This window comes from Drosophila takahashii, chromosome 2R (assembly GCF_030179915.1).
Source record: "Drosophila takahashii strain IR98-3 E-12201 chromosome 2R, DtakHiC1v2, whole genome shotgun sequence".
Taxonomy (NCBI): domain Eukaryota; kingdom Metazoa; phylum Arthropoda; class Insecta; order Diptera; family Drosophilidae; genus Drosophila; species Drosophila takahashii.
Genome location: NC_091679.1, coordinates 251,967 through 278,277, shown reverse-complemented (window position 1 = coordinate 278,277; position 26,311 = coordinate 251,967). Strand labels below are relative to the sequence as shown.

At 35.8% G+C, this 26,311-nt stretch overlaps 2 protein-coding genes across 9 annotated transcripts in view; one reads left to right on the top strand and one right to left on the bottom strand.

Moving 5' to 3' along the window:
- The window catches only part of LOC138912303 (uncharacterized), a 122,206-nt gene extending 105,156 nt beyond the window's left edge, over positions 1 to 17,050 (top strand). The window contains exons 9-10 of the mRNA XM_070212630.1: positions 16,681 to 16,775; positions 16,842 to 17,050. Of these exons, the coding sequence (XP_070068731.1) occupies positions 16,681 to 16,775 (95 nt within the window). The 3' untranslated portion in view covers positions 16,842 to 17,050. The remainder of the gene's footprint in view (positions 1 to 16,680; positions 16,776 to 16,841) is intronic.
- MFS17 (Major Facilitator Superfamily Transporter 17) overlaps positions 1 to 26,311 on the bottom strand; it is a 327,725-nt gene that overhangs the window by 275,482 nt on the left and 25,932 nt on the right. The window lies entirely within an intron of this gene.

The following is a 26,311-nucleotide window of genomic DNA, read 5'->3' as shown; positions in this document are numbered from 1 at the left end:
TAAGCCTCTCCTCTTTCTTGTTAAAGACCCTGGAAAGGCTAATTGACACACACATCAGACTAACTACCAACCCTAGTTTACTCTCCAATGCACAACATGAGTACCGTAAAGGTAGATCAACAGATACTGCCCTACACTCCCTAGTATCTTGTATAGAGAGGATTCCAGAACAAGGAATACTCCCTGGCAGCCATTGTAGACATAGAATGTCATTCCAACTGCTATAACTGGCGCTATGACGGAACTAGGCATTGAGCGTCCTATAGTGGGACTCATTCACACCATATTCACCAGTAGGGTAGTGTACTCCACTATGGTATCAGCAGAATCGATTAGGAACGTTAGTAAAGGACTTTCTTTCCCCTCTGCTATGGGTTATAGTTGTTAATAAACTTCTATCACTTCTAGAGGAAGAGGGAACAAAAGTGGTGGCCTATGCAGACGACGTGGTTATAGTAATGCAAGGAAAATTTCCTTAAACACTCTGCAACCTGACGGAGACAGCCCTATCCACACTCTTAAGGTGGACAGTGCGCTGCGGACTGGGTGTAAACCAAGAAAAGACAGAATTAGTCATATTTACAAGGAAGTATAACTTACCAAATCTAACTCTCCCAAAACTGCATCAAACTCGCCTTACCCTTAGCAACCAATCAAAGTATTTAGGCGTCATCCTTGACAATAAGCTTCTTTGGGCAGAGAACATCGCGGACAGCACACGCAAAGCGGCCATGGCACTCTTTGCTTGTAAAAAAACCATAGGGAGAAAGTGGGGCTTCTCTCCCGTAATAGTCCACTGGCGATACACTGCAATAGTCAGACCCATTCTCCTCTACGGAAACATCGCCTGGTGGCACACCCTAGAAAAGAAATGCAACCTAAAGAATCTGCACAAGATCCACAGAAGCGCAGAACTCTGTATAAGTGGTGCGCTTCGCACAACCGCCACTGAAGCATAGAATACAATTCTTGAACTAGAACCTTTAGACGCGCTGAAGCTCCGCGAAACGTCGGCCTGGTCTACAGGCTCATCAGGTCACTCCATTATACTAACAAACCAGCGATATATACATCACATAACAGACTACGTCCCACCCAAAGTCAACTTCGAAAAAAGATACAAGATTCTCATACCCACCCGCACAGACTAGGACCACCTCCCTCACCAGATCGAAAACGTCGACAATATATACCCCGATGGCTTCAAGCTTAGGCTTAGTACTCAACCCAATAAAAAGTCGTCCAAAACAAAAAACTTCATATGAAAAACAACGTCAAAAATTGGACGACTTTTTGTTGGGTTGAGTACTAGCCCTTAACTTGCAAACAGGAGGGGGAGTTTTCTCGCCTGAACTAGACATAAAAGTCTCTTTTCGACTACCAGATCACTGTAGTGTCTTCCAAGCGGAAGTGATGGCGATCCAGGAAGCCATGTCTTACCTGGATACAACAAAACACTGTAACACAGACATCTTCATCTTTTCAGACATTCAAGCAGCCCTCACGGCCCTCGACTCCTACTCAACTAACTCACTTACTATCTCTGAATGCCGCAAATCTCTGAACGAGATGGCCGTTTATCTCAGAATCAGCCTCATTTGGGTGCCTGGACACCGTAACATTGAAGGCAACTGCATAGCGGACGAACTAGCAAGACAAGGGACAACCACCGACATCCTTCGCGATAAGGACACGGTGGGCATGCCCATAGCTACCTGCAAGCTTCTCCTCAAGCAAAGATTGTATACCCTCTCCAACAACCGTTGGAATACGATCTCAGCATGCCACACCTCCAGGCTCACCTAGGGTAATTATAACCCGAAAAGACCCAAAACCCTTCTACAATGTAACAGGACAGACATTTCCACTTTAATTAATGCCCTCACAGGCCACTGGTTTTTAGGGACACACACGCGCACGCTAGGACTGAGCTACGACTACTGTCGCAGCTGTAAACAGATAGAAGAAGAGGAGAACATTGAACACATTCTATGCTTCTGCCCAGCACTCAACCTCAAACATTTTCAAGCACTGACTGACAACAATGGATCTATTATGAGAAAGCGACGTGCAAGAACGTGCAAGAAACAGCATATTAGATGACGGCAGAGGATTGTATTTAAGAGAAGCAGAAATGAACCTTGTTTATACATCAAAGAAAGTCAGAACAAGTACAGTAACATAGCCGTGTACGTGGAAGATCTTATCATCATTTTCCCAAGTGAGGAGGACATCGCCGTGGTCAAAAGCAAGATATCTGCGGTCTTCGACATGCAAGACGGCGGCAAGCTGAACTACTTTTTATTCCCGTTACTCACAGAGTAAAAAGTAAAGTAGAGCAAAAGTATGTAACAGGCAGAAGAAAGCGTTTCCGACCTGCAGTATGCGCACATGTCGGGGACATACTGTACATTAATAACGTTAAAATTTAAATTCACAAAAGACCAACAACCAGCACATTTTCAAGTGCATTGGTAATATGATAACCTCAGCAGACAACTTTCGCTGTGTTGGTATGTTACACACAGGCCGACTTACTTGAATATGATTTATATGTCGCGCACACTGCATACCCCTGTTTGCTTAAACCGCGAATATTTATATATTCGCATAGAACTAATGGGCAAGAAGTAATCTATACGATTATTCAGCACAAACCGCCTTAAGGGGCTGTGCTTTGATTTAATTGGTGGCCAGCGTGGTGAATATATGCAGATAACCACGGTTAACATATTTCCCCGCTACTGCCAAATACCCAGCAACGACACTTAAGCTTAAGCTAGAATAGAATTAAATTGACAAAAATAAAGGAAAGACCTGTTAGTCTATAAAACGAACTAAACAAGCAAATTGTTATTAATGGAAGGATTTCAACTACAATAAGAATTATTGAAGATTATGGATATCAACTATAACCAGAATTATTGTGGATCGAGCATTTCTACTACAACAAGAATTATTGAGGACTAAGGGTTCCAGATATATCTACAGACCCTATAAAGTGTATATATTCTTGATCAGGATCACTACCCAAATCGTTGTAGCCATGTCCGTATGTCTGTCTGTCTTCTTGTCCGTCTGTCCGTCCGTATGAACGCTGAGATCTCGGAAACTACAAAAGCTGGGATTACACACATATTTTTGTGGATTTTTTCGCAGCGCAAGTTTGTTTCAGCCGAAGGCCACGCCCCCTCTGATGCCCACAATAGCTTTAAATTATTTTAGAAGGTGTCTGGCGCCCACACCTTTAAAAATACAGTTTCATTGTGTTTATCAATACCTATCGAAATGTATAGAAATGTTTCAAATCGATCAAAAGTTATGCGCGACCAAAGTTTTAAATCTCCATCTCCCCCGCACTCCCTTTAGCTGAGTAACGGGTATCTGATAGTCGGGACATCCGACTATAGCGTTCTTTTTTGTTGGGTCTAAAAATTAACAGAGATGGCTATACGGGATGTTAACTCTATGTCAGCAGAGATACATTCACTGCTTTTTGGATAAGGATGACATGACAGCATGCCGACCGGCTGCAACAGCTCTAGACACTGTATTCTATATTATCTGCAAGAATAAAAATTGCGCTAAGGACAGGCAATCACTAAGTACCTTAATATCACTAATCTGTTCTCTCATGTATTTAGCCGTTCTGAGCCAACCTGATATTGTACATGTCGTAATCAAGCTAGCCCAACGTAACACTGATCCGCATATCGAGAACGAGTCTGCAGCAAAAAAATGTTTCCGATATTAAGGGCCGTTTTCTCGTCCGTACTTTAATTTCCCTGCCGGGACAACGAAGCGATAAACAAAAAATGGTTTACTCGTCCTTATGTTAGCGCAGGTAGCGACAAATATTGACTCGGTACTTTATCCACCGTGCAAAATTTGTGCGGTTGGCTTGTGCGCAAGTGTTGCCAGACATTTGATCGTTTCCAATCTGGTTCCATTCTTCATTCGAAAACAGGTGATTCTATTTACAGTTAAATATAAATCAAAATTTCTTAAGTCACCCAATTTATTTTAAAATGAATTTCCGAGCGATTTGTCTGAAGTGCGAACCTATCGGCGCAGATATCAAGACCAAAGAAATTACTTCCAACATTACAGTGATGAAGAATTTTTTACAAGGGTTAGTTTGCGAAAAAGCGGTGCTATTTGTTTTGCTAAAAATTGTTTTGCGACTTGAATCTAAAGTAATGCATTAAGTGCATTCATTTGATTTTACTAATTCCATATAGTCAAAAACCATTATTGCAGGGAAACGACAATATAGTCATGCGTTAATTTTCAAATAACACTTAGATTCTACGCAAGTGGCAGTTTTCTTATAACTGTTGGCGATTGTTAAGGAAGTTTCTTTTGCTATAACGTCTTTTTCAAAACAATTTATGAAGTACCTGCGTATTGAAGATCTTCAATAGCCAAGTTTCCGAAAGTCATTGAAGCCATAGATTGCACGCTCTTCTGTTCATCGGTATAATGTTTTCCGCGAAACTTTCTTTCTGCCGACATTGTTTTTAATTAGTTTGAAATTTTGTTTACATTAATTTTGTTTATATAGTTTTTCTATTAATTTTTGACAATTAGTTAACTCTTCTGTTGTGGGGCTGCCACCTAGTCTCAAATTAGTGCGCCTTTTATTTGGAGTCTTAAATGGCGGACGAGAAAACGAAAACCGATTTGCCACCGGGATAAATTTATCCTTCCATTAGCTAAATTTTACTTTGCAGGACGGACGAGAAAACGGCCCTAAGTATTGTCTACAAGTAAACACATAGACATAAAGTTTCATTATGTAATAGTCTAGTCACACTGTGTGGGGTAACATATCGAGTGAGCCAATAACCCGATTACTCCAAAAAAGTGTTTCCACTGGGTAACTCCACATATCGAGTAATGACATCTAGTGTTTGTTGTTAGTGTTGTTTATTTGAGTAGGGATGGACCTTCAACGATAGGAAATAAATACAAAATATAACGAAATATACAAAAAAATACTCCGAAATACCAAAGACCCTAATAGTACCCCACTTTTGCCCACATCTAGTTGCCTATACACATCCTATGTAAAAAAAACAGGGTTATGTCAATAACCCCATAACTCCACCCCAGTGTAAATAGACTATAAGAAGAAAAGTTGAGAGCAATGAAATCAATTTCAATCATGTATTTATAGAAGAAAATATTGCAGATTTGTTAACAAATAGTTTATGTAAGCAAAAGCATTGTAAATTTGTTAGAGCCCTTGGACTAGTTGATTCCGATAGCTTAAGATAGTTTAATGCCCTTTTCTCATCAGAGCTGAATGTAGCATTTTGACATTTTTTGGTATATGTCACATTTTTCCCATATATTTTCAAGTGGTTCTAGAGGTGGGAGAAAAGAGCATTCGACGATAAATGCTACTACATTTCTCTAGTGCCTAAAATACCAAATATCTGATTATTTTTTGACTATCGACTAAACGGCCATCGCAAAATTTTCGAAATAATCAAGGCCCACTATAGATGATTTCTCTGCAGAAAAAAATTACGAATAACTGCGGTTAACAAAACCTGACCAATCTTTTGCCGCTCAGGTTTGTCACAGGAAGTAAGAGGCAACAAACCACCATATCGATAAGACCACCGAAGAATTGCAAAATCAACAATAAAATTATCCCAAAAAAGATCCAATGTGCATGCATAGTAAACAAAAAAAGCAAAAATAATAAACAATAAAGATAATGCAATATATAAAGCATTAAAAAAAAAGCTTAATACAACATTGAAATCTTTATTGTCCATGGTCAATACATTTGATTGTTCAAATCTCCTGCTTGCGGATAAGTATTTGAGAAATTAAGCCCATATCTCAGGTTTTGAAAAATTTCGTCCTCATGAAAAGCTTCCAACACTTACCTTTGTGTTTCCGTGCCTGCGCTGTTTCTCTAGCTGTTTCTGAATGTTCAGCAGAAAACATATGACAAAAATAAGATAATTTTTGTTAGCATTGAATATTTTGAATTTAAAAGCAAAGCACATCTGTTTTCGAAATAATAAATGCTGAATACTAAATGCTGTCCCGTGGGGATAGGAAATAGCATTTTTTTGAATACCGAAAAAATACTACAGTATGTACATCAGTGAGGAAACGGCATTAGATAGAGGTTTTAAATACTACAAAAATACTAAAAAGTTGGGTTTCAGTCTATGGTGATGGCAACCTTAAAGCCGATTGAGGCTAAGAATTCGCGTATAGATTTTCTTGATCTACTTTTGGCGACCAATGTTTTTTTGCCATGGTAAACGATGCTTATATATGCAGGTTATAGTGAACTGTCAACGACATCAGACGTATTTTTGTATCGCTCCGCCAAATGATTATAAAATATAGTGAAAATAACCGAATTTAATTCGCGAAAAGAGGCTCTGGGTAGGCATGGGTACAAGTGCTCGTGTTGACCATGAAAATTCTAAGATTAGTGTAATATATTACTAATATAAACAATAAATTATAAGTTAAAAGCCAACGTGTCAGAACGCAAGCTCGGAAAATAATTAAAATGAACACAGCTCGGCAACAACAACAAGACGAACGTCGAGTTTCGTCAATCAGAAACAACGCTTACCTCTGTATACGAGCTGATGAGTCAATAGTACCAACGAAAACTGTAACATTGAAAGTGAACCCAGCGAAAGCGCGCTCACTCTCCCCTGCATTACTATGTGCAAGCGGCACAGCAGCCAATGAGCCGTGGAGAGCCCAATGCCCGTCCCCCGACCCCTACGACCTTACAAACAATATAACAACAACTACCAGCACAATGCCCGTATTTACCACTGTGACTTTGACACTAACAACAACAACCAACACAACAACAACTACATCTGTTGCAGTCACTCAGCGCCCGGCATCGTCAGTTCTGACCGGCAACAAAAAAATACGAAAAATGCTAACGGAACGTTAATACAAACTGGAATCGATCGCTTAGTGCAAATAAAAAGAAAACAAGAGAGAACGCTATAGTCGGGTGCCCCGACTATCAGATACCCGTTACTCAGCTAAAGGGAGTGCGAAAGAGATGGAGAAAAACTTTGATCCGCCGTAACTTTTTAACGAATGGTCCGATTTAAAAAATTTGTTCTACATTTCGATAGGTATTGATAAACACAATAAAACTGCATTTTTACTTTTCCAAAATATTGAAATTTTTAAAATCGTATATAAGCGATTGTGGGCGTTAGAGGGGGCGTGGCACCCTTTTGAAACAAACTTGCGCTGCGTAGGAACTCCTAGAATCTGCATGCAAAATGTCAATCTTCTAGCTTTTACAGTTTCCGAGATCTCAGCGTTCGTACAGACAGACAGACGGACAGACAGACGGACAGACGGACATGGCTAGATCGACTCGGCTAGTGATCCCGATCAAGAATATATATAGTTTATAGGGTCGGAAACGCTTCCTTCTACCTGTTACATACTTTTGCACGAATCTAATATACCCTTTTACTCTACGAGTAACGGGTATAATTAAGCCCGCAATCTTCTAGAAAAACCAACGCATTAAAATCCGCTGACCAATAATAGATTTTTGATTCTTAGTGACCCAAACGAAGATAATGCTGCCACTCAAACAACCACGGCTAAGAAACCAAGGCCACCACCCATATATGTTCGTCACGGAAATTGTGCTGAGCTAATCAAAAAAACAAGAGAGAACGCTATAATCGGGTGCCCCGACTAAAGGATGTGCGAAGGAGATAAAAACTTTGATCCGCCGTAACTTTTTAACGAATGGTCCGATTTAAAAAATTTCTTCTACATTTCGATAGGTATTGATAAACACCATAAAACTGCATTTTTACTTTTCCGAAATATTGAAATTTTAAAATTCTTATATAAGCGATTGTGGGCGTTAGAGGGGGCGTGGCACCTTTTTGAAACAAACTTGCGCTGCGTAGGAACTCCTAGAATCTGTATGCAAAATGTCAATCTTCTAGCTTTTATAATTTCCGAGATCTAAGCGTTCATACAGACAGACAGACGGACAGACGGACAGAAGGACATGGCTAGATCGACTCGGCTAGTGATCCTGATCAAGAATATATATAGTTTATAGGGTCGGAAACGCTTCCTTCTACCTGTTACATACTTTTGCACGAATCTAGTATACCCTTTTACTCTACGAGTAACGGGTATAATAACTGACCTAATTGGAGCTAACAAGTTCTATGTCACTAGATGAGGGAAAAGCAAATTACTATACCTTCCTTCTCAAAAGTTATTAAAGGAATTGAATCAACAGTTCCAACCATTGAAATAGTAGATGGGCTTAAAGAAAAGGGATTTAATGCCAAAACGGCTATAAACATAATAAACAGAAACAAAATTCCCTAGCCAATGTTCAGGATATAACTGACGCCTGAAAATATGTCTTTAAAAAAATGAAGTTCACCCAATCTACAAGCTTCAATATCTATTGCAATGTACGAATTGTCAAGAATATGATCATACGAGAAAATACTGCAAACTTCGCGCAGTTGTCTGCGGGGATTAACCTTTAACAAGGAAATTTCCTCTAAATACGAAGAACCAATCTGCCAAAAATGTAGCAACTGTGGGGCAAACCAAACGGCCAACTACAGAAGTTGCCGTATTTATAATATGAAAATCCAAAATCCGCCAATATCTTCCATACATACCATTAACAACGACTCCTGGAGGCTCTTTTGCTTAGGTGTTAAGCTACAACAACGGGTCTTACGCTTCAGTTTTAAAACCGCCATTTGAACAAACCACTCCAATATTGTTGGAGCAACAAGCATCGAACCATACTTCGGAAAGTATCTGCGTAAACACATCCCAATTACCTAGTGGTATAGAATTAATATTAGCAAATATAACAAAAACAATGGGAGCAATACAGCAAACGCTGCAGGAGCTTGTGCGCATTTCACAGCACAAATACGAACTTATGCAGTTCCTGGATCATTATGACACTGACGCCATGCTCATATCACTAAACAATAAAAACTATTTTCTTCTTACTGCTGTATTTTATTCGACAAATCATCCTGATGGGAAGGCTCATGGAGGTACTGGAATTCTCATAAAGAATGGCATTTTGCATTACGAGATGCTATCATTCGCTACGACTTATATTCAAGCAACAGTAGTACACCTCGAAATGCAAAGCGGCTACCTAAACCTGGCCTCTATATACTGCCCACCGCGCTTCTCTATTACCGAAGCAGAATTTGGAAATCGCTTTATAGCAGCTGGTGACTACAATGCAAAGCACACCCACTAGGGAGCTCGACTCATCAACCCTAAGGGAAAACAATTTTACAACGCGGTAATAAATCCACAAAACAAGCTTGACTTTATTTTTCCGAGTAAGCCTACACATTTGCCATCAGATAAAAATAAGAAACCTAAACCTGGTTACAGAACGCCCACATTCTCTACATACTGGTAAAACAGACTGGCTCAAATACAGAGAGTATGTAAACTGCCCAAACATTTCCTGTGAGCCTCGACAGTTCTGTTGAAGCGTTAGTGACAACAACTGCACAACATTCCACGCTACCATTAACATCTAATAAACCATTTAACAGCAGACGTGCTTCTAGACAGCGAAGAACTTCTATACAATAACAGAAAACTTCGTCGATAGTGGCAAGCCTATAGATCCCCATCCTCCAAGGATCGCCTAAAAATAGCCGTCTAATACTTCGCAAAGCACTAGAAGGTGAGAAAAATAAAGCTGAACTGAGATGATACTAAGAAAGGATAGTTTATGACTCAACTCTCACCAAATAGGAAATGATATCCACTGTGGAAAGCTAAATCAGGAATATTTGCACCAATAGACACGCAAACAGGAACTTGGGCCCCCAGCAACGAAGAGAGGGCGAATACATTTCCCTCCATCTAGAAAATGCTTTCAAACCACTTCCGGCAACGAATAGCTTTGTGCTGCCAATAATCACCAATCCTGAGGCTAGCCCGCAAATTATATTCCATCCAGAAGAAGTGACTCTTGTACATAAGGTCCCATAATATCCATAATATTTAACAGCATGATGAATTGGGGATATTATACTCAACCATGGAGGAAGTCTGTCATCACAATGGTCCATAAAGCCGGAAATCGTCATATAGGCCAATTAGCCTTGTGCCGTGCCATTCAAAGAATGTGCGATGTAAAGATTTCCCTCTGATTATCATTCAATAAAAGTTGGAGTACCCCAAGGAAGTGTGCTTGGGCCGACATTGTATATTACTTATACAGCAGATCTACCGACAACCACTTTTACAACAATCTCAACCTTTGCTGATGATCCTGCCATTTTAAGTCGGTTTAAATGAGCAACGCAACGCCTAGTAGATCCCCTCGTGCTTCTAGAGCAATGGCAAGCAGACTGGCGCATAAACGTTAACAAACAAAATTGCAAACATGTTACTTTTACCCTTAGCAGGCAAACCTGCTACCCACTATTACTGAACAACATTATTACGCCACAAAAAACTGAAGTTACATATCTAGGAGTCCACTTGGATAAACGACTCACTTAGCGAAAACATATCGAAGCTAAGAGAAATCATTTGAAATGAAAAGCCAGCAATCTAATTTGGCTAATAAACGCCCGCTCGCCATTAAAATTAGAGTACGAAATACTTTTGTATAATGCAGTCCTAAAACCGAATTGGACATATGCCTCATATGGCTAGAAATAATCCAGAGAGCTCAATCAAAGATATGGAGAACTATAACAGGAGCACGGTGGTATATACGGAATGAAAATATTCATAAAGATATAAACGTAGGCTTAGTTAAAGACGAACTCGACTAAGCGAAAGCAAAGTATAATCTTAATCTCCAGGCCCATCCTAATAACCTTGCGCGGTCTCTAATCTGGACCATTAGCTGTACACGACTCCGGCGAAGAGACCTCCCCACCCAGCAACAATAGTTAGGTCAGTTTTCTTGACAATTAATTTGTAATTAATTAAAATATATAAACTATATTAAGATTTGCCAACTTGTCGTTAGTCTCTAAAAGAAAGAATTCGATAAATAAAACAAGAGAGAACGCTATAGACGGGCTGGTGTCCCGACTATTTAATACCCGTCACTCAGCTAAAGGGAGTGCGAACGCTGTACTCGGGTTCCCGACTATATGCGAGGGAGATAGATATATGTAGATATTTTGATTGCGTATAACTTTTTAATGAATGGTCCGATTTCAAAAATGTCTTCCACATTTCGATAGGTATAAATATACACAACAAAATTGCATTTATACCTCTCGGAAATCTTTAAAGAAGTGGACACATATTAAAATCGTTAGTGGGCGATTGTGGGCGTTAGAGGGGGCGTGGCGCTCGGCTGAATTAAACTTGCGCTGCGTAGGGGGCCCATGAATATATGTGGAAAATCTCAACCTTCTACCTTTTGTAGTTTCCAAGATCTCAGCGTTCATACGGACGGACAGACGGACAGACCGATTCGGCTAGTGACCCTGATCAAGAATATATATACTTTATGGGGTCGGAAACGCTTCCTTCTACCTGTTACATACTTTTGCACGAATACAATATACCCTTTTACTCTACGAGTAACGGGTATAAAAACCGTCAAAAAATGGTACGCTTTTTTTTTGTCCTCATTTAACGTCTGCTCAGGCTGATCATTTTTCAAACATTTAAAAAATTTTTAAAAATTTTTAAGATTTTACTTACCTTAGAGGTGAAGAAACATCGAAGATTTCTATGTTGTAACAGGAAAACATCAATGTAACATCGAATAACATTGATTTTTCTCCACCTCCTCCTATTCGTTTCTGTACGCAATATTTAAAAATTTTTCGAAATGATTAAACTTTTTTGCTGATTTCATCTAGCTTGTTCATGTCAAATATACACTGTTGAAGCAAGTGCGCACCACACCTTACAAGGTGAATATTCACCAGCTGAATAAAATAATTTGTTTTTATAACATTCTCACCGTTAATGTCATCGTCAATAAGGGTCTCCGAACCATCTTTTAAAATTTGAATGGCTTTTATTATTTTGTATTATATATATTAAAGTTTTAGGTTGTCAATATAAGTAATTTTAAACATATTTTGCAATTAAGATTTTAACTAAAGACTTGATCGAGGGTTATCCCGTAGTCATTTATGATCTCTATAACTTTTTCCTCGATGTACATTCCAGTGTGCGAGTGACGAAGATCCCTGAGGTCTTGATGACGATCTCAGCTTAAACATACTAGATTGTATCATTTGTAAATTCACGCCCAAAATAGCCTTATCTGTTTTTGTGACAACATCAATTTTTATTTCCTTTTCCCTTTACAAGCGCTTTTATATTTTATTTAATAGTCTGCTCTTTGACAGTCACATATTCAATAACATTTCGAAAAGTTATTGGATTCATCAAAAGCGCGTTATAAATTGAGTTTAATATCTATTGAAACCCTTCGGTATCAAGAAATATAAAAGGACTTCCTTCGGTGATCACAATCTTGAAAATCGAAGAGACAATAGATGCTTCACTGGTTTCATATGAAATTTTTATTTTTTCATATTTTGTTAAACTTTGTCATTGTCGATCTCGAATTCATTAAATCTTTCGCTTGTTTTGCAATTAAATGCCAAATTTGTTGCGTGAGAGCCTGCTAACTTCACACCGCAAACATTGCACTTAGGCTTATTGTCTTCTGTATTAAATTGAAAAAAGAGCACTTTTTTGTTGTGATCGCGACCCATTCGTGACACAGAAACTAAAACACTCCAAACACACCGAATTCACAAAAGCAAGTAGGGTTTACAAGTAGACTGATCATTCGCATATAACCTCATACAAATGCAAAAGACTTTTATTTTCTGCGATCGTTGCAAAACGGTCAGCGAATAAGCAGAGCAAAAAGGAAACATGGTTCTTTTCTGCAAGCTACTTGACTTTGCGAGCTAGTAGGGGAGAGGTCTGTAGGTTAGTACACCTTTTGTGTTTGATCTACTGATCGAAAGGTTAGTCTATTAGCTTTAAAAAACCAATAAAAAATATTTTTTTCCTTAGGAAAACTAAAAAATAGTTGGTTTTGAAAAGTCACAAAAGTGCAGAAAGCGACCTCTGTCGGGCTGAGGTCTCTTTGTATGCAACCGTGTTAACCGTGTTATTACCCATGTTTTAAGCATTATACCAAATATATTTAAGCCCCTTATTAATTCTTTATGGTTTTTTATTTTTGGTGAAAATGGTACACGAGTGTCACAGCTTAAACCTGGGTTAGGCCTGGCTTCTAATGTTTTACTTAAAAGTTTTCTTACTAAAAAAGACTCTTGCAGATCATTCCTATTAAGTTACAAATTACAAAAATTTTACTTTTGTATTATTTTGACATTACGGCAGCTATATAATATAGTCATCCGATTTTTGTTAAATTTAATTCGAAATTCGGAAATATTAAAAAAAATCATATATCCTAGAGTAGAAGGGAATACAATAAAAACCAAAGGAGCTAAAATTTATTTCCTATTACTTTCCCATTAATTTTCCGATCGTTCCTATGTCAGCTATATAATATAGTCCGATTTTTTAAATAGCTAATTCGAAATTCAGAAATATTTAAAAAATAATATCCCCAAGAGTAGAAGGTAAATTTTAAAAAACACCGCAGCTAGAATTCTTATACCCTTGTAGAGGGTATTATAATTTCAGTCAGATGTTTGCAACGCAGTGAAGGAGAAAGAGAGCACCAATAGCCGAGTCTATCTAGCCATGTCCGTCTGTCCATCTGTCCGTCTGTCCGTTTCTATGCGAACTAGTCTCTCAGTTTTAAAGCTATCGCGTTGAAACTTTGCCAAAAGTCTTCTTTCTATTGCAGGTAGTACATATGTCGGAGCGAGCCGGATCGGACCACTATATCTTAAGGCTCCCATAGGAATATTCATAGAAATTCATTGTAACTTTGTAGGAAGTAGGCGTTTTGATTCTTGACTACTTAAAAACAAAATTTTAAACAAATAGAAACGCTGAATCTGGAATCCCTGGAACTGCACCGAGTGAGCATTCTTTTATCTGCAAGGGTATATAAGCTTCGGCTGGCTGAAGGTAGCTTTCTTTCTTGTTTAAATTTTTTTTCCGATCCTTCCTATGGGAGCTATAAGATATAGTTGTCCGATCCGGTCGGTTCCGACTTATACACTACCTGCAATAGAAAGAATACTTTTGGGAAAGTTTTAAGCCGATAGCTTTAAAACTGAAAGACTAGTTTGCGTAGAAACGGACAGACGGACATGGCTAGATCGACTCGTCTAGTGATGCTGATCAAGAATATATATCCCTTATGGGATCGGAAACGTCTCCTTCAGTGCTTTGCAAACTTCTGACTTAAACATAATACCCTCTGGAAGGGTATAAAAAAGTTGATGTAATTAGTTATTTTGATATTAGTGAAAACACTACCCATTTAGGCGTGTAAGTTGGGACATCCGTTTTGCATATTGAGAGGTCAGATATAAAGGACTGAGACGAGAGAGGTAGTTTTATGCCCTGTAATTTTCTTTGAAAATATCGAAAATGTGATGCCCCTCGAGCTTTTTTTAAACTGGAAAACAATAAAAAAAAAATAAATAAAAATTTATTAAATTACATTAGTTTACAGCAGCGGTCGGCAGCGCCCTATTATGTGAGCATAGGGTTTTGTTCTGCCCAGCCGCTGCTCGCTCACGTATACTGTAGAACAGCAGTCTGCACACACACTCTGATGATCTGCCCAGTGCAATTTACTTATACAAATATTAAACAAAATGTTAATGTATGTGACTGCCGACCGCTGGTTTACAGCCAAAATACACCAAGAAAGATGATGACAGTTTCTGGTAGAGTTAAACCCATAGATCTAAAAAATGATGTAAAAAAAAATTCTTTAGGAGTACATTTTTTTAAAAGATTTTTTTAAGAAAACGTTTCGTTCTATTCCAAGTTTTAGTTCCAAGTTTTAATTTATGTTTTCAGTTGCGGCCAACCAATTTTACTAATATATGTTCTTATTTACAACTATTATAGCACTCTTTAATTTTGCCAATCTCTAAGATGAGTAACGGCCATAAATTCGTTTTGCAATATGCAGCCTGATTTTTGGTGGCGACGAAAATCTCGCTCTCTCCGCTCGCACAATGTTGAGAGCGAAAAAATCAAAAGCTTATGTGAGTAAACACAATTACCCTGCAGTTCCCGAATCCAGACCGAGCGCAACAAACCTTTAAAAACACAGGACGGCAACACTACTACCATTTTGACCGCAGCTGTATGCTTTTATGTTTTTTGACTATGTTTTCTAAAACTTGTTTCTCCCTTAATAAAAATCCTAAAATTATTCTAAGTATGGGGTTTGAAAGATAAAGAGTGTATCTATTAAAAAACTTTAGCATCGAATCAAACCATGAATCCGTTTGCCTCTGAGAGCTCCGAAAAGTTGGCCAATTTCAGCATTTTTCGAACTTTGAGGTCCTTTTCCTAAGAATCCTTGCATCGGGGAACTTTTTGGAAAACGCAGTTTAACTTGGGAATTCGTAACGAATCCAAAAATACGTATCCATCGTAGTAAATTCAAAAAGCATTTAAAATGCTGCGCAGTGTTATTACACAGGCCGACAAAATGTGACATGGGTCGGTGTCCAGGCCTGCCACCATTTTATTTCGATAAATGAGGCTTTTCTAAGCATAAGTTGCCACTAGGCCTATAGTCCATCAGCTCTGGTAATTGCGGTATATTTAATTTAAGAAAATCACAAATTTTCTTCGTCTTTTGCGATATATCTTCAAGAGTGGTCAACCAATTTTGGTAATCTTTTCGGAATTAAATAGTTGCATGTCTCTTTTATACGGTCGTTTTGGAAAATTCAATCTACAATGCATTTTTGATCCAAAGACACCTTATGTCCCTAATTTTTAGGACACTCATCAGGTTTTTGTGTATTGTTTTGGAATTTTAAAAATTGTTTTCCTTACTTCCTTCGCAGTGACAATTCAAAAACAGTGCTCAAACCTGTCACAATTTTAAATATCATAATTCTTTGAGTATAAGCACATGAGCGTAGCCAACTAATCTTTGGGGGCTGAAATGCTTGAAGTGTAATCCCCCTCCAGCTTTTAGCTTACGCCCATGTATAAATATTTTTAAAGCAAGGGTCACTTGTGCTCAAAAATAGTTATGAGTTACGTTAAATAGAGACAGGTTTGGGAACTGTTTGTGAATCGTCACTGTGAAGGAAGTAAGAAAAACAATTTTAAAAATTCCAAAACAATGCACAAAAACCTGATGAGTGTCCTAAAAAATAGGGACATAAGGTGTCTTTGGATCAAAAATGCATTGTAGATTGAATTTTCCAAAACGACCGTATAAAAGAGACATGCAACTATTTAATTCCGAAAAGATTACCAAAATTGGTTGACCACTCTTGAAGATATATCCCAAAAGACGAACAAAATTTGTGATTTTCTTAAATTAAAGATACCGCAAATACCAGAGCTGATGGACTATAGGCGTAGTGGCAACTTATGCTTAGAAAAGCCTCATTTATCGAAATAAAATGGTGGCAGGCCTGGACACCGACCCATGTCACATTTTGTCGGCCTGTGTTATAGCTTCTCATTTTTAGAATATTTATATCTTATTTTTAGGTCAAGCTGATGGTACAAGGTGCATAAACAATATAATTTCAGATGAGATCATTTTGAGAGATCAGCACAGAAGGATGTTATTCTTGCACTTCTAAGTAAGTTTTTATCGTTCTTTTCTAATATTATCTAATATTATAAAAATATATATTTTCCAAATTCAGATCCCATTGGTCAGGTGACGCCTGCAGAGCCTTCGGAGAGGATGCGGAGATGTGTGAAAAATATCCATGCGCGAAAACGGAGCTCCGGAAGCCATGAAAAACGTACCGAAGACCCTACAAGTCACCGTTGTTGGTAAAAATCAATTAATTGAATGTAAAAGTATGAAATTAGTTTACCAAACATTTTGTAGTAAAATGAATTCAATAGAAATAAACCTTTTGATAAAGGCGATGAAATTCAACATATTTTTTATTTTTCTCCCTCTTTGCTGATGGTTTTGGGTGATATTTCGGCGATAAAATAGCGCCAAAAAGGCGCAGAATTTGGTGATGAATTAGGCGCTGAAAAATGGTGATGAACAGGTGCTAAGAAAGCACTAGTTTCTGGCACTTATGAGCCCCTAGGACATACCCATGTTAAAATCAGCGCTATTTTTCATACAAATTCACTAGTGATTGAGCGCTTATTACTCAAGTTTTAGCAGTGATTCACTGCTAAAAAAGCGCTGAATGGAACTTCAGGGAAGTAAGCAAGTGCGTATGTGTGCGTACTTAATTGGCCAGAAATTATTTCTCGGCTAAGAAACTAATTGTGTGTCAAAAGAACTTCTATAATTGAACAGGATGTTTATTAAAATTGCATTTATGTATATATGTATGGCAATGAAGCTTGATGTAAAACTTTTTTATGCACCTTAAAAACGAATATCCGCATATTTAATTTATAGTTTCGTTTTACATATATATATATCTAAAAAAAAAATATAAAACAGCTTGATAAAATTTAAAAACATTATAATAAAGTTTAATATATTATGATAGTTTAACAAAAATAAAGCGAAGGATATTTAAATTAAATATATTTAAAGGATATTTCAATTAAATATATTTCGATATATTTTTATCCATGGCTGTTTTTATTAACTTGAAAATTGAAAGATTTAATTTAATTTAAAATTTAAATTAAATGTATTAAACTTTGACTTATACTATTTAAAGTAAATACGAATAACATCATATCTAATATTACCAACCTGCATTTATATATTTTCATATTTAATCACGCAGTTTTATCTGTATTGTGTTAAAAGGTATGTATTTATATTTAATTTAAATATATAAAACGAAACATTTAATTTGCAGATAATAATTTTAATTTTATATATATAATATTTCAGTGTGTATTTGTATATTAATTATTTTATTTAATTAAAAATATATAATTTATAGACTATTTTAATTATTTAAACAATTCAAAAGAATATTTAACATATTAAATATTTTAATTATTTACTATATCGAGTGTTACTATAAAACAGTAGATGTCGATTTGCGTCATGTTCCCCCAGTCCAAACCATTAGATCTAAAAATCTGTAAAAAATTGGGTCTGAATCGTGTGTTAGAGAAGGTGTGCACTAAGAAAGGACTTTTTCAAATTCGGCTCCTAAGGACTCCCAGGACTCTCGAAAAATGCGAAATTGCTTGATTAAAACATCAACCATTCCCACAGTTTTCAACCAAAAAAGTTGATATTTTTATTTTAAGCTTTGTTTGTGGAAATCTTCGAAAGCCCAGAGATGAGCCCCAACCGACTTCCGGTTGGGGAACTTAATTAATTTTTCCGCACCGATTATGCGATCGGATCCCTTCTTGGTTTAAAGTATGGAGCTATGCCAATCGTAAGGATTTTTTTTTTTTTTTTGGACCCACAGTTGATTTTATATGATTTTTTTTTTTAATTTCGGGGGTTGCGGGAGTCTTTTTTGGCAGCACGTTGTTTTTGTTTTTCTATGCTTCGGCAGTTCGCACCACTCACGAACGTCAGCAGAAGCAGAGCGAGAGAGTAGTGAGCAAAGAGAGAGTCATTCGAAGAGAAAGATGTTTTTTTTCTGGTTTGGAAATACATGATCAAAATTTTACTATTTGGATATTAGAACGGATTATCTAATGAATGCAATTCTAAGTCAAAGTGTGTAGCCAACCCATAAAATGCAAAAGGAATTTTTGTTTTGATTTTAAAAAAAATGTTGGATTGGTTTTTAAGGGGAGAGCAGGGAAAAACTTTCAGTCGTCACATTTGCATGTGAGAAACGCAATGTCACATACACATCGATAAATTGGCATGTACATAAGTATGTAACGACTAGCAGGGTCGGTAGCCCGCAGCTTCGCCTGCGGAAATTAAAATTAAAAACTAAGCATACCTTTATATTTGGTTTTTATTTTTACATTTTTTAGTCTATAAGGCGAGAAAATATTTTATCATAACTTTATTCCTTAATTTCCGTAAAAACAACAGTATATTGTCCTAAGCAAACTACTTAAGAAATATATAAAAACTTGCATAAAAAAATCCTAAAATTCTTATTGCTTGCGTAAGTTATCAGCTGCATAGAACAGAAAAAAGAAATTAATTTTTCGACACAAATCCTTACATTTATTTTCTTCATAACAATAGTACTTTGTCCAAAACATATTGTTTAAATATAGAATTTCATACTGGGTTGAGCATGTAATTAAATTCCAAATCGATTAGCGTGAAAATCTAAATAAACTAAATAAACTTGTTTTCTTAAAAAAAAAAGTAGAACAAAAAATTGCTAAACGATAGATCTCTCTCGAACAACCAATAAGAAATTTTGGTTAAGGTTTATGAAATTAGAGGGTATATTATTTATAGGTAACGAGGGCTTTTGGAAGGTATCGGCAGTAGACAACTCTTATAAGGGAAACGAATATTTATGAGAAGCAATGTTTTGCTTTATGTATTTGACTAATTTAAAAAACAGCATTAAGAAAAGCAATTCCATATTAGTAGAGGTGCAGAAACATCGATGGAAACATCGATGCATCGATGTTTTTCCAAATTTTCAAAACGTCGATGTTTTTTGGACCATCGGTGTTTTTAAATTATTATAATTATTCTTATTCCTGCAATGTTCAAAAAAAATGAAGCCTTACAAGGAGCTTGCAAAAAATTGTTTGTGTATTCCTGCCACGTCCTGCGAGTCCAAACGAGCTTTTAGCAATGCGGGTCAAATAATTTCCGTTCGCCGTACCCGTTTAAAGAGTAACATCGTAGACCAACTTATGTTCATTAATAAGAATTATGATCTCATTTAATTTTTAAGTTTGTTTTTTATTTTTAATTTAATTTTTAATTTTATAAATGAACAAAGGTTTTGTTTTTTTATTTTTAATACAAATTTTATTGAGATTTTTTAATTATATTTTAAATTATAAAGTTATTTTGGAAAACATCGATGTTTCATTCGATGTTTTTTGAAAAACAACAACAAAATCAACAATTTGTCAATATCTCAACGTTTGAAAACTAATAAATAGTTTGCTGATCATTTTTATGCATTATAAAACTAAAAGGAATTTCAAGGAAAATTTCGACTGTAAAATTCATCTTAATGGGATTTGTGTAAGGTCTACCGATATTTTAAAATTTAACGTTTACTTAAGAAAAAGGCACAAAAGAAAAGATTTGCGATATAATAGATTAAACGTGTTATGAGTGTGGCATTTCCATTTTAAATGTGTTGACTGTGGTATTTACATTTTCCCCTTGCGCGGTCACACTTAAAGTGCGACAGCAGGGCATACATACACACATACATGCGCCAGAAGCACATACATATAAACATATGGGGAGGCCGTGACGTCACATCAGGTGAGCCAAATTTGAAAATATTGGGGACTTGGTTAAGGATGCGAATGTCCAAAAAATTTAAATGCAGTTATTTGCGGGTATGCCATAAGATTATGAACATCACATTTTTAAACCATTTTAACAACATTTATAACAGAGAAATGGCAAAAGAAAAAATTAAAAAAAAAAAACAAATCGATTTTTGGGGCACTTTGGGGTCGTTTTTTGTTTTAATCTTTAAGTCACACTCTGCGCCTAATTATTTCCGAATTAATTAGATTTTTCTAGATTTTTATGTCAATCCGTTCTGGGTGGAATTTGCTACTGACCAATTTGTATCCCTTCAATTCTATTAGATCAAATAAAAACACCTCTTAACGAGGTAAAAAACTAGTAACGATCGCACCTTCAACGTACAAAAGTTCTGATATCAACTTTTGTGACAAAAAATGATTTTAGATGCGACTAAATAAGTACGCTACCTAAAATTTACTCGTTCGGCCCGCTTTAGCAAATATTTAATATCTACACAAAAGTTTTCTGTTGTAGCGTGCCGAACGAATAAATTTTAGGTAGCGTACTTATTTAGTCGCATCTAAAATCCCTTAAGTTTTTTCAATACCTTTCGATTGCTGTATTACTCATTACGATCGGACTATCACAGCAGATTTTCAATTTTGCGGCTATATAATAGTAGTCGCTTTCGCACACTCTCCTGGTGCGCTTCGTCACTACATGGACTGCCGTCCATAGTGATCAGAGATTAAATTAGGATAAAATAACGGATCACCTAATAGATGCAATTCTAAATCAAATATTTTGAAAACATTTAAAAACAAGAAAGGAAGTTTACCTCGGCCAGCCGAAGTTTGTATACCCTTGCAGATATGCCTACTTAAAATGTTGTTTTTACATTGTCAAAAATCAAAACGCCTACTTTCTACAAAGTTACAATGGTTTTTCTAGTTTTTTTTTTTATAATTCGTATAGGAGCCATAAGATATAGTGGTCCGATCCGGCTCGTTCCGACACATGTACTACCTGCAATAGAAAGAAGATTTTTGGGAAAGTTTTATTGCGATAGCTTTAAGTCTGAGGGACTAGTTCGCATAGAAACGGACAGACGGACAGAAGGACAGACGGACATGGCTAGATGGACTCGGCTATTGGCTGATCAAGAATATTAATACTTTATGTGGTCGGAAACGTCTCCTTCACTGCGTTGCAAATATCTGACTGAAATTATAAAAAATTATAAATTCAAAAAGCATTTAAAATGCTGCGCAGTGTTATTACACAGGCCGACAAAATGTGACATGGGTCGGTGTCCAGGCCTGCCACCATTTTATTTCGATAAATGAGGCTTTTCTAAGCATAAGTTGCCACTAGGCCTATAGTCCATCAGCTCTGGTAATTGCGGTATATTTAATTTAAGAAAATCACAAATTTTCTTCGTCTTTTGCGATATATCTTCAAGAGTGGTCAACCAATTTTGGTAATCTTTTCGGAATTAAATAGTTGCATGTCTCTTTTATACGGTCGTTTTGGAAAATTCAATCTACAATGCATTTTTGATCCAAAGACACCTTATGTCCCTAATTTTTAGGACACTCATCAGGTTTTTGTGTATTGTTTTGGAATTTTAAAAATTGTTTTCCTTACTTCCTTCGCAGTGACAATTCAAAAACAGTGCTCAAACCTGTCACAATTTTAAATATCATAATTCTTTGAGTATAAGCACATGAGCGTAGCCAACTAATCTTTGGGGGCTGAAATGCTTGAAGTGTAATCCCCCTCCAGATTTTAGCTTACGCCCATGTATAAATATTTTTAAAGCAAGGGTCACTTGTGCTCAAAAATAGTTATGAGTTACGTTAAATAGAGACAGGTTTGGGAACTGTTTGTGAATCGTCACTGTGAAGGAAGTAAGAAAAACAATTTTAAAAATTCCAAAACAATGCACAAAAACCTGATGAGTGTCCTAAAAATTAGGGACATAAGGTGTCTTTGGATCAAAAATGCATTGTAGATTGAATTTTCCAAAACGACCGTATAAAAGAGACATGCAACTATTTAATTCCGAAAAGATTACCAAAATTGGTTGACCACTCTTGAAGATATATCCCAAAAGACGAACAAAATTTGTGATTTTCTTAAATTAAAGATACCGCAAATACCAGAGCTGATGGACTATAGGCGTAGTGGCAACTTATGCTTAGAAAAGCCTCATTTATCGAAATAAAATGGTGGCAGGCCTGGACACCGACCCATGTCACATTTTGTCGGCCTGTGTTATAGCTTCTCATTTTTAGAATATTTATATCTTATTTTTAGGTCAAGCTGATGGTACAAGGTGCATAAACAATATAATTTCAGATGAGATCATTTTGAGAGATCAGCACAGAAGGATGTTATTCTTGCACTTCTAAGTAAGTTTTTATCGTTCTTTTCTAATATTATCTAATATTATAAAAATATATATTTTCCAAATTCAGATCCCATTGGTCAGGTGACGCCTGCAGAGCCTTCGGAGAGGATGCGGAGATGTGTGAAAAATATCCATGCGCGAAAACGGAGCTCCGGAAGCCATGAAAAACGTACCGAAGACCCTACAAGTCACCGTTGTTGGTAAAAATCAATTAATTGAATGTAAAAGTATGAAATTAGTTTACCAAACATTTTGTAGTAAAATGAATTCAATAGAAATAAACCTTTTGATAAAGGCGATGAAATTCAACATATTTTTTATTTTTCTCCCTCTTTGCTGATGGTTTTGGGTGATATTTCGGCGATAAAATAGCGCCAAAAAGGCGCAGAATTTGGTGATGAATTAGGCGCTGAAAAATGGTGATGAACAGGTGCTAAGAAAGCACTAGTTTCTGGCACTTATGAGCCCCTAGGACATACCCATGTTAAAATCAGCGCTATTTTTCATACAAATTCACTAGTGATTGAGCGCTTATTACTCAAGTTTTAGCAGTGATTCACTGCTAAAAAAGCGCTGAATGGAACTTCAGGGAAGTAAGCAAGTGCGTATGTGTGCGTACTTAATTGGCCAGAAATTATTTCTCGGCTAAGAAACTAATTGTGTGTCAAAAGAACTTCTATAATTGAACAGGATGTTTATTAAAATTGCATTTATGTATATATGTATGGCAATGAAGCTTGATGTAAAACTTTTTTATGCACCTTAAAAACGAATATCCGCATATTTAATTTATAGTTTCGTTTTACATATATATATATCTAAAAAAAAATATAAAACAGCTTGATAAAATTTAAAAACATTATAATAAAGTTTAATATATTATGATAGTTTAACAAAAATAAAGCGAAGGATATTTAAATTAAATATATTTAAAGGATATTTCAATTAAATATATTTCGATATATTTTTATCCATGGCTGTTTTTATTAACTTGAAAATTGAAAGATTTAATTTAATTTAAAATTTAAATTAAATGTATTAAACTTTGACTTATACTATTTAAAGTAAATACGAATAACATCATATCTAATATTACCAACCTGCATTTATATATTTTCATATTTAATCACGCAGTTTTATCTGTATTGTGTTAAAAGGTATGTATTTATATTTAATTTAAATATATAAAACGAAACATTTAATTTGCAGATAATAATTTTAATTTTATATATATAATATTTCAGTGTGTATTTGTATATTAATTATTTTATTTAATTAAAAATATATAATTTATAGACTATTTTAATTATTTAAACAATTCAAAAGAATATTTAACATATTAAATATTTTAATTATTTACTATATCGAGTGTTACTATAAAACAGTAGATGTCGATTTGCGTCATGTTCCCCCAGTCCAAACCATTAGATCTAAAAATCTGTAAAAAATTGGGTCTGAATCGTGTGTTAGAGAAGGTGTGCACTAAGAAAGGACTTTTTCAAATTCGGCTCCTAAGGACTCCCAGGACTCTCGAAAAATGCGAAATTGCTTGATTAAAACATCAACCATTCCCACAGTTTTCAACCAAAAAAGTTGATATTTTTATTTTAAGCTTTGTTTGTGGAAATCTTCGAAAGCCCAGAGATGAGCCCCAACCGACTTCCGGTTGGGGAACTTAATTAATTTTTCCGCACCGATTATGCGATCGGATCCCTTCTTGGTTTAAAGTATGGAGCTATGCCATACAATCGTAAGGATTTTTTTTTTTTTTTTTGGACCCACAGTTGATTTTATATGATTTTTTTTTTTAATTTCGGGGGTTGCGGGAGTCTTTTTTGGCAGCACGTTGTTTTTGTTTTTCTATGCTTCGGCAGTTCGCACCACTCACGAACGTCAGCAGAAGCAGAGCGAGAGAGTAGTGAGCAAAGAGAGAGTCATTCGAAGAGAAAGATGTTTTTTTCTGGTTTGGAAATACATGATCAAAATTTTACTATTTGGATATTAGAACGGATTATCTAATGAATGCAATTCTAAGTCAAAGTGTGTAGCCAACCCATAAAATGCAAAAGGAATTTTTGTTTTGATTTTAAAAAAAATTTTGGATTGGTTTTTAAGGGGAGAGCAGGGAAAAACTTTCAGTCGTCACATTTGCATGTGAGAAACGCAATGTCACATACACATCGATAAATTGGCATGTACATAAGTATGTAACGACTAGCAGGGTCGGTAGCCCGCAGCTTCGCCTGCGGAAATTAAAATTAAAAACTAAGCATACCTTTATATTTGGTTTTTATTTTTACATTTTTTAGTCTATAAGGCGAGAAAATATTTTATCATAACTTTATTCCTTAATTTCCGTAAAAACAACAGTATATTGTCCTAAGCAAACTACTTAAGAAATATATAAAAACTTGCATAAAAAAATCCTAAAATTCTTATTGCTTGCGTAAGTTATCAGCTGCATAGAACAGAAAAAAGAAATTAATTTTTCGACACAAATCCTTACATTTATTTTCTTCATAACAATAGTACTTTGTCCAAAACATATTGTTTAAATATAGAATTTCATACTGGGTTGAGCATGTAATTAAATTCCAAATCGATTAGCGTGAAAATCTAAATAAACTAAATAAACTTGTTTTCTTAAAAAAAAAGTAGAACAAAAAATTGCTAAACGATAGATCTCTCTCGAACAACCAATAAGAAATTTTGGTTAAGGTTTATGAAATTAGAGGGTATATTATTTATAGGTAACGAGGGCTTTTGGAAGGTATCGGCAGTAGACAACTCTTATAAGGGAAACGAATATTTATGCGAAGCAATGTTTTGCTTTATGTATTTGACTAATTTAAAAAACAGCATTAAGAAAAGCAATTCCATATTAGTAGAGGTGCAGAAACATCGATGGAAACATCGATGCATCGATGTTTTTCCAAATTTTCAAAACGTCGATGTTTTTTGGACCATCGGTGTTTTTAAATTATTATAATTATTCTTATTCCTGCAATGTTCAAAAAAAATGAAGCCTTACAAGGAGCTTGCAAAAATTTTTTTGTGTATTCCTGCCACGTCCTGCGAGTCCAAACGAGCTTTTAGCAATGCGGGTCAAATAATTTCCGTTCGCCGTACCCGTTTAAAGAGTAACATCGTAGACCAACTTATGTTCATTAATAAGAATTATGATCTCATTTAATTTTTAAGTTTGTTTTTTATTTTTAATTTAATTTTTAATTTTATAAATGAAGACAGGTGTTGGTTTTTTATTTTTAATACAAATTTTATTGAGATTTTTTAATTATATTTTAAATTATAAAGTTATTTTGGAAAACATCGATGTTTCATTCGATGTTTTTTGAAAAACAACAACAAAATCAACAATTTGT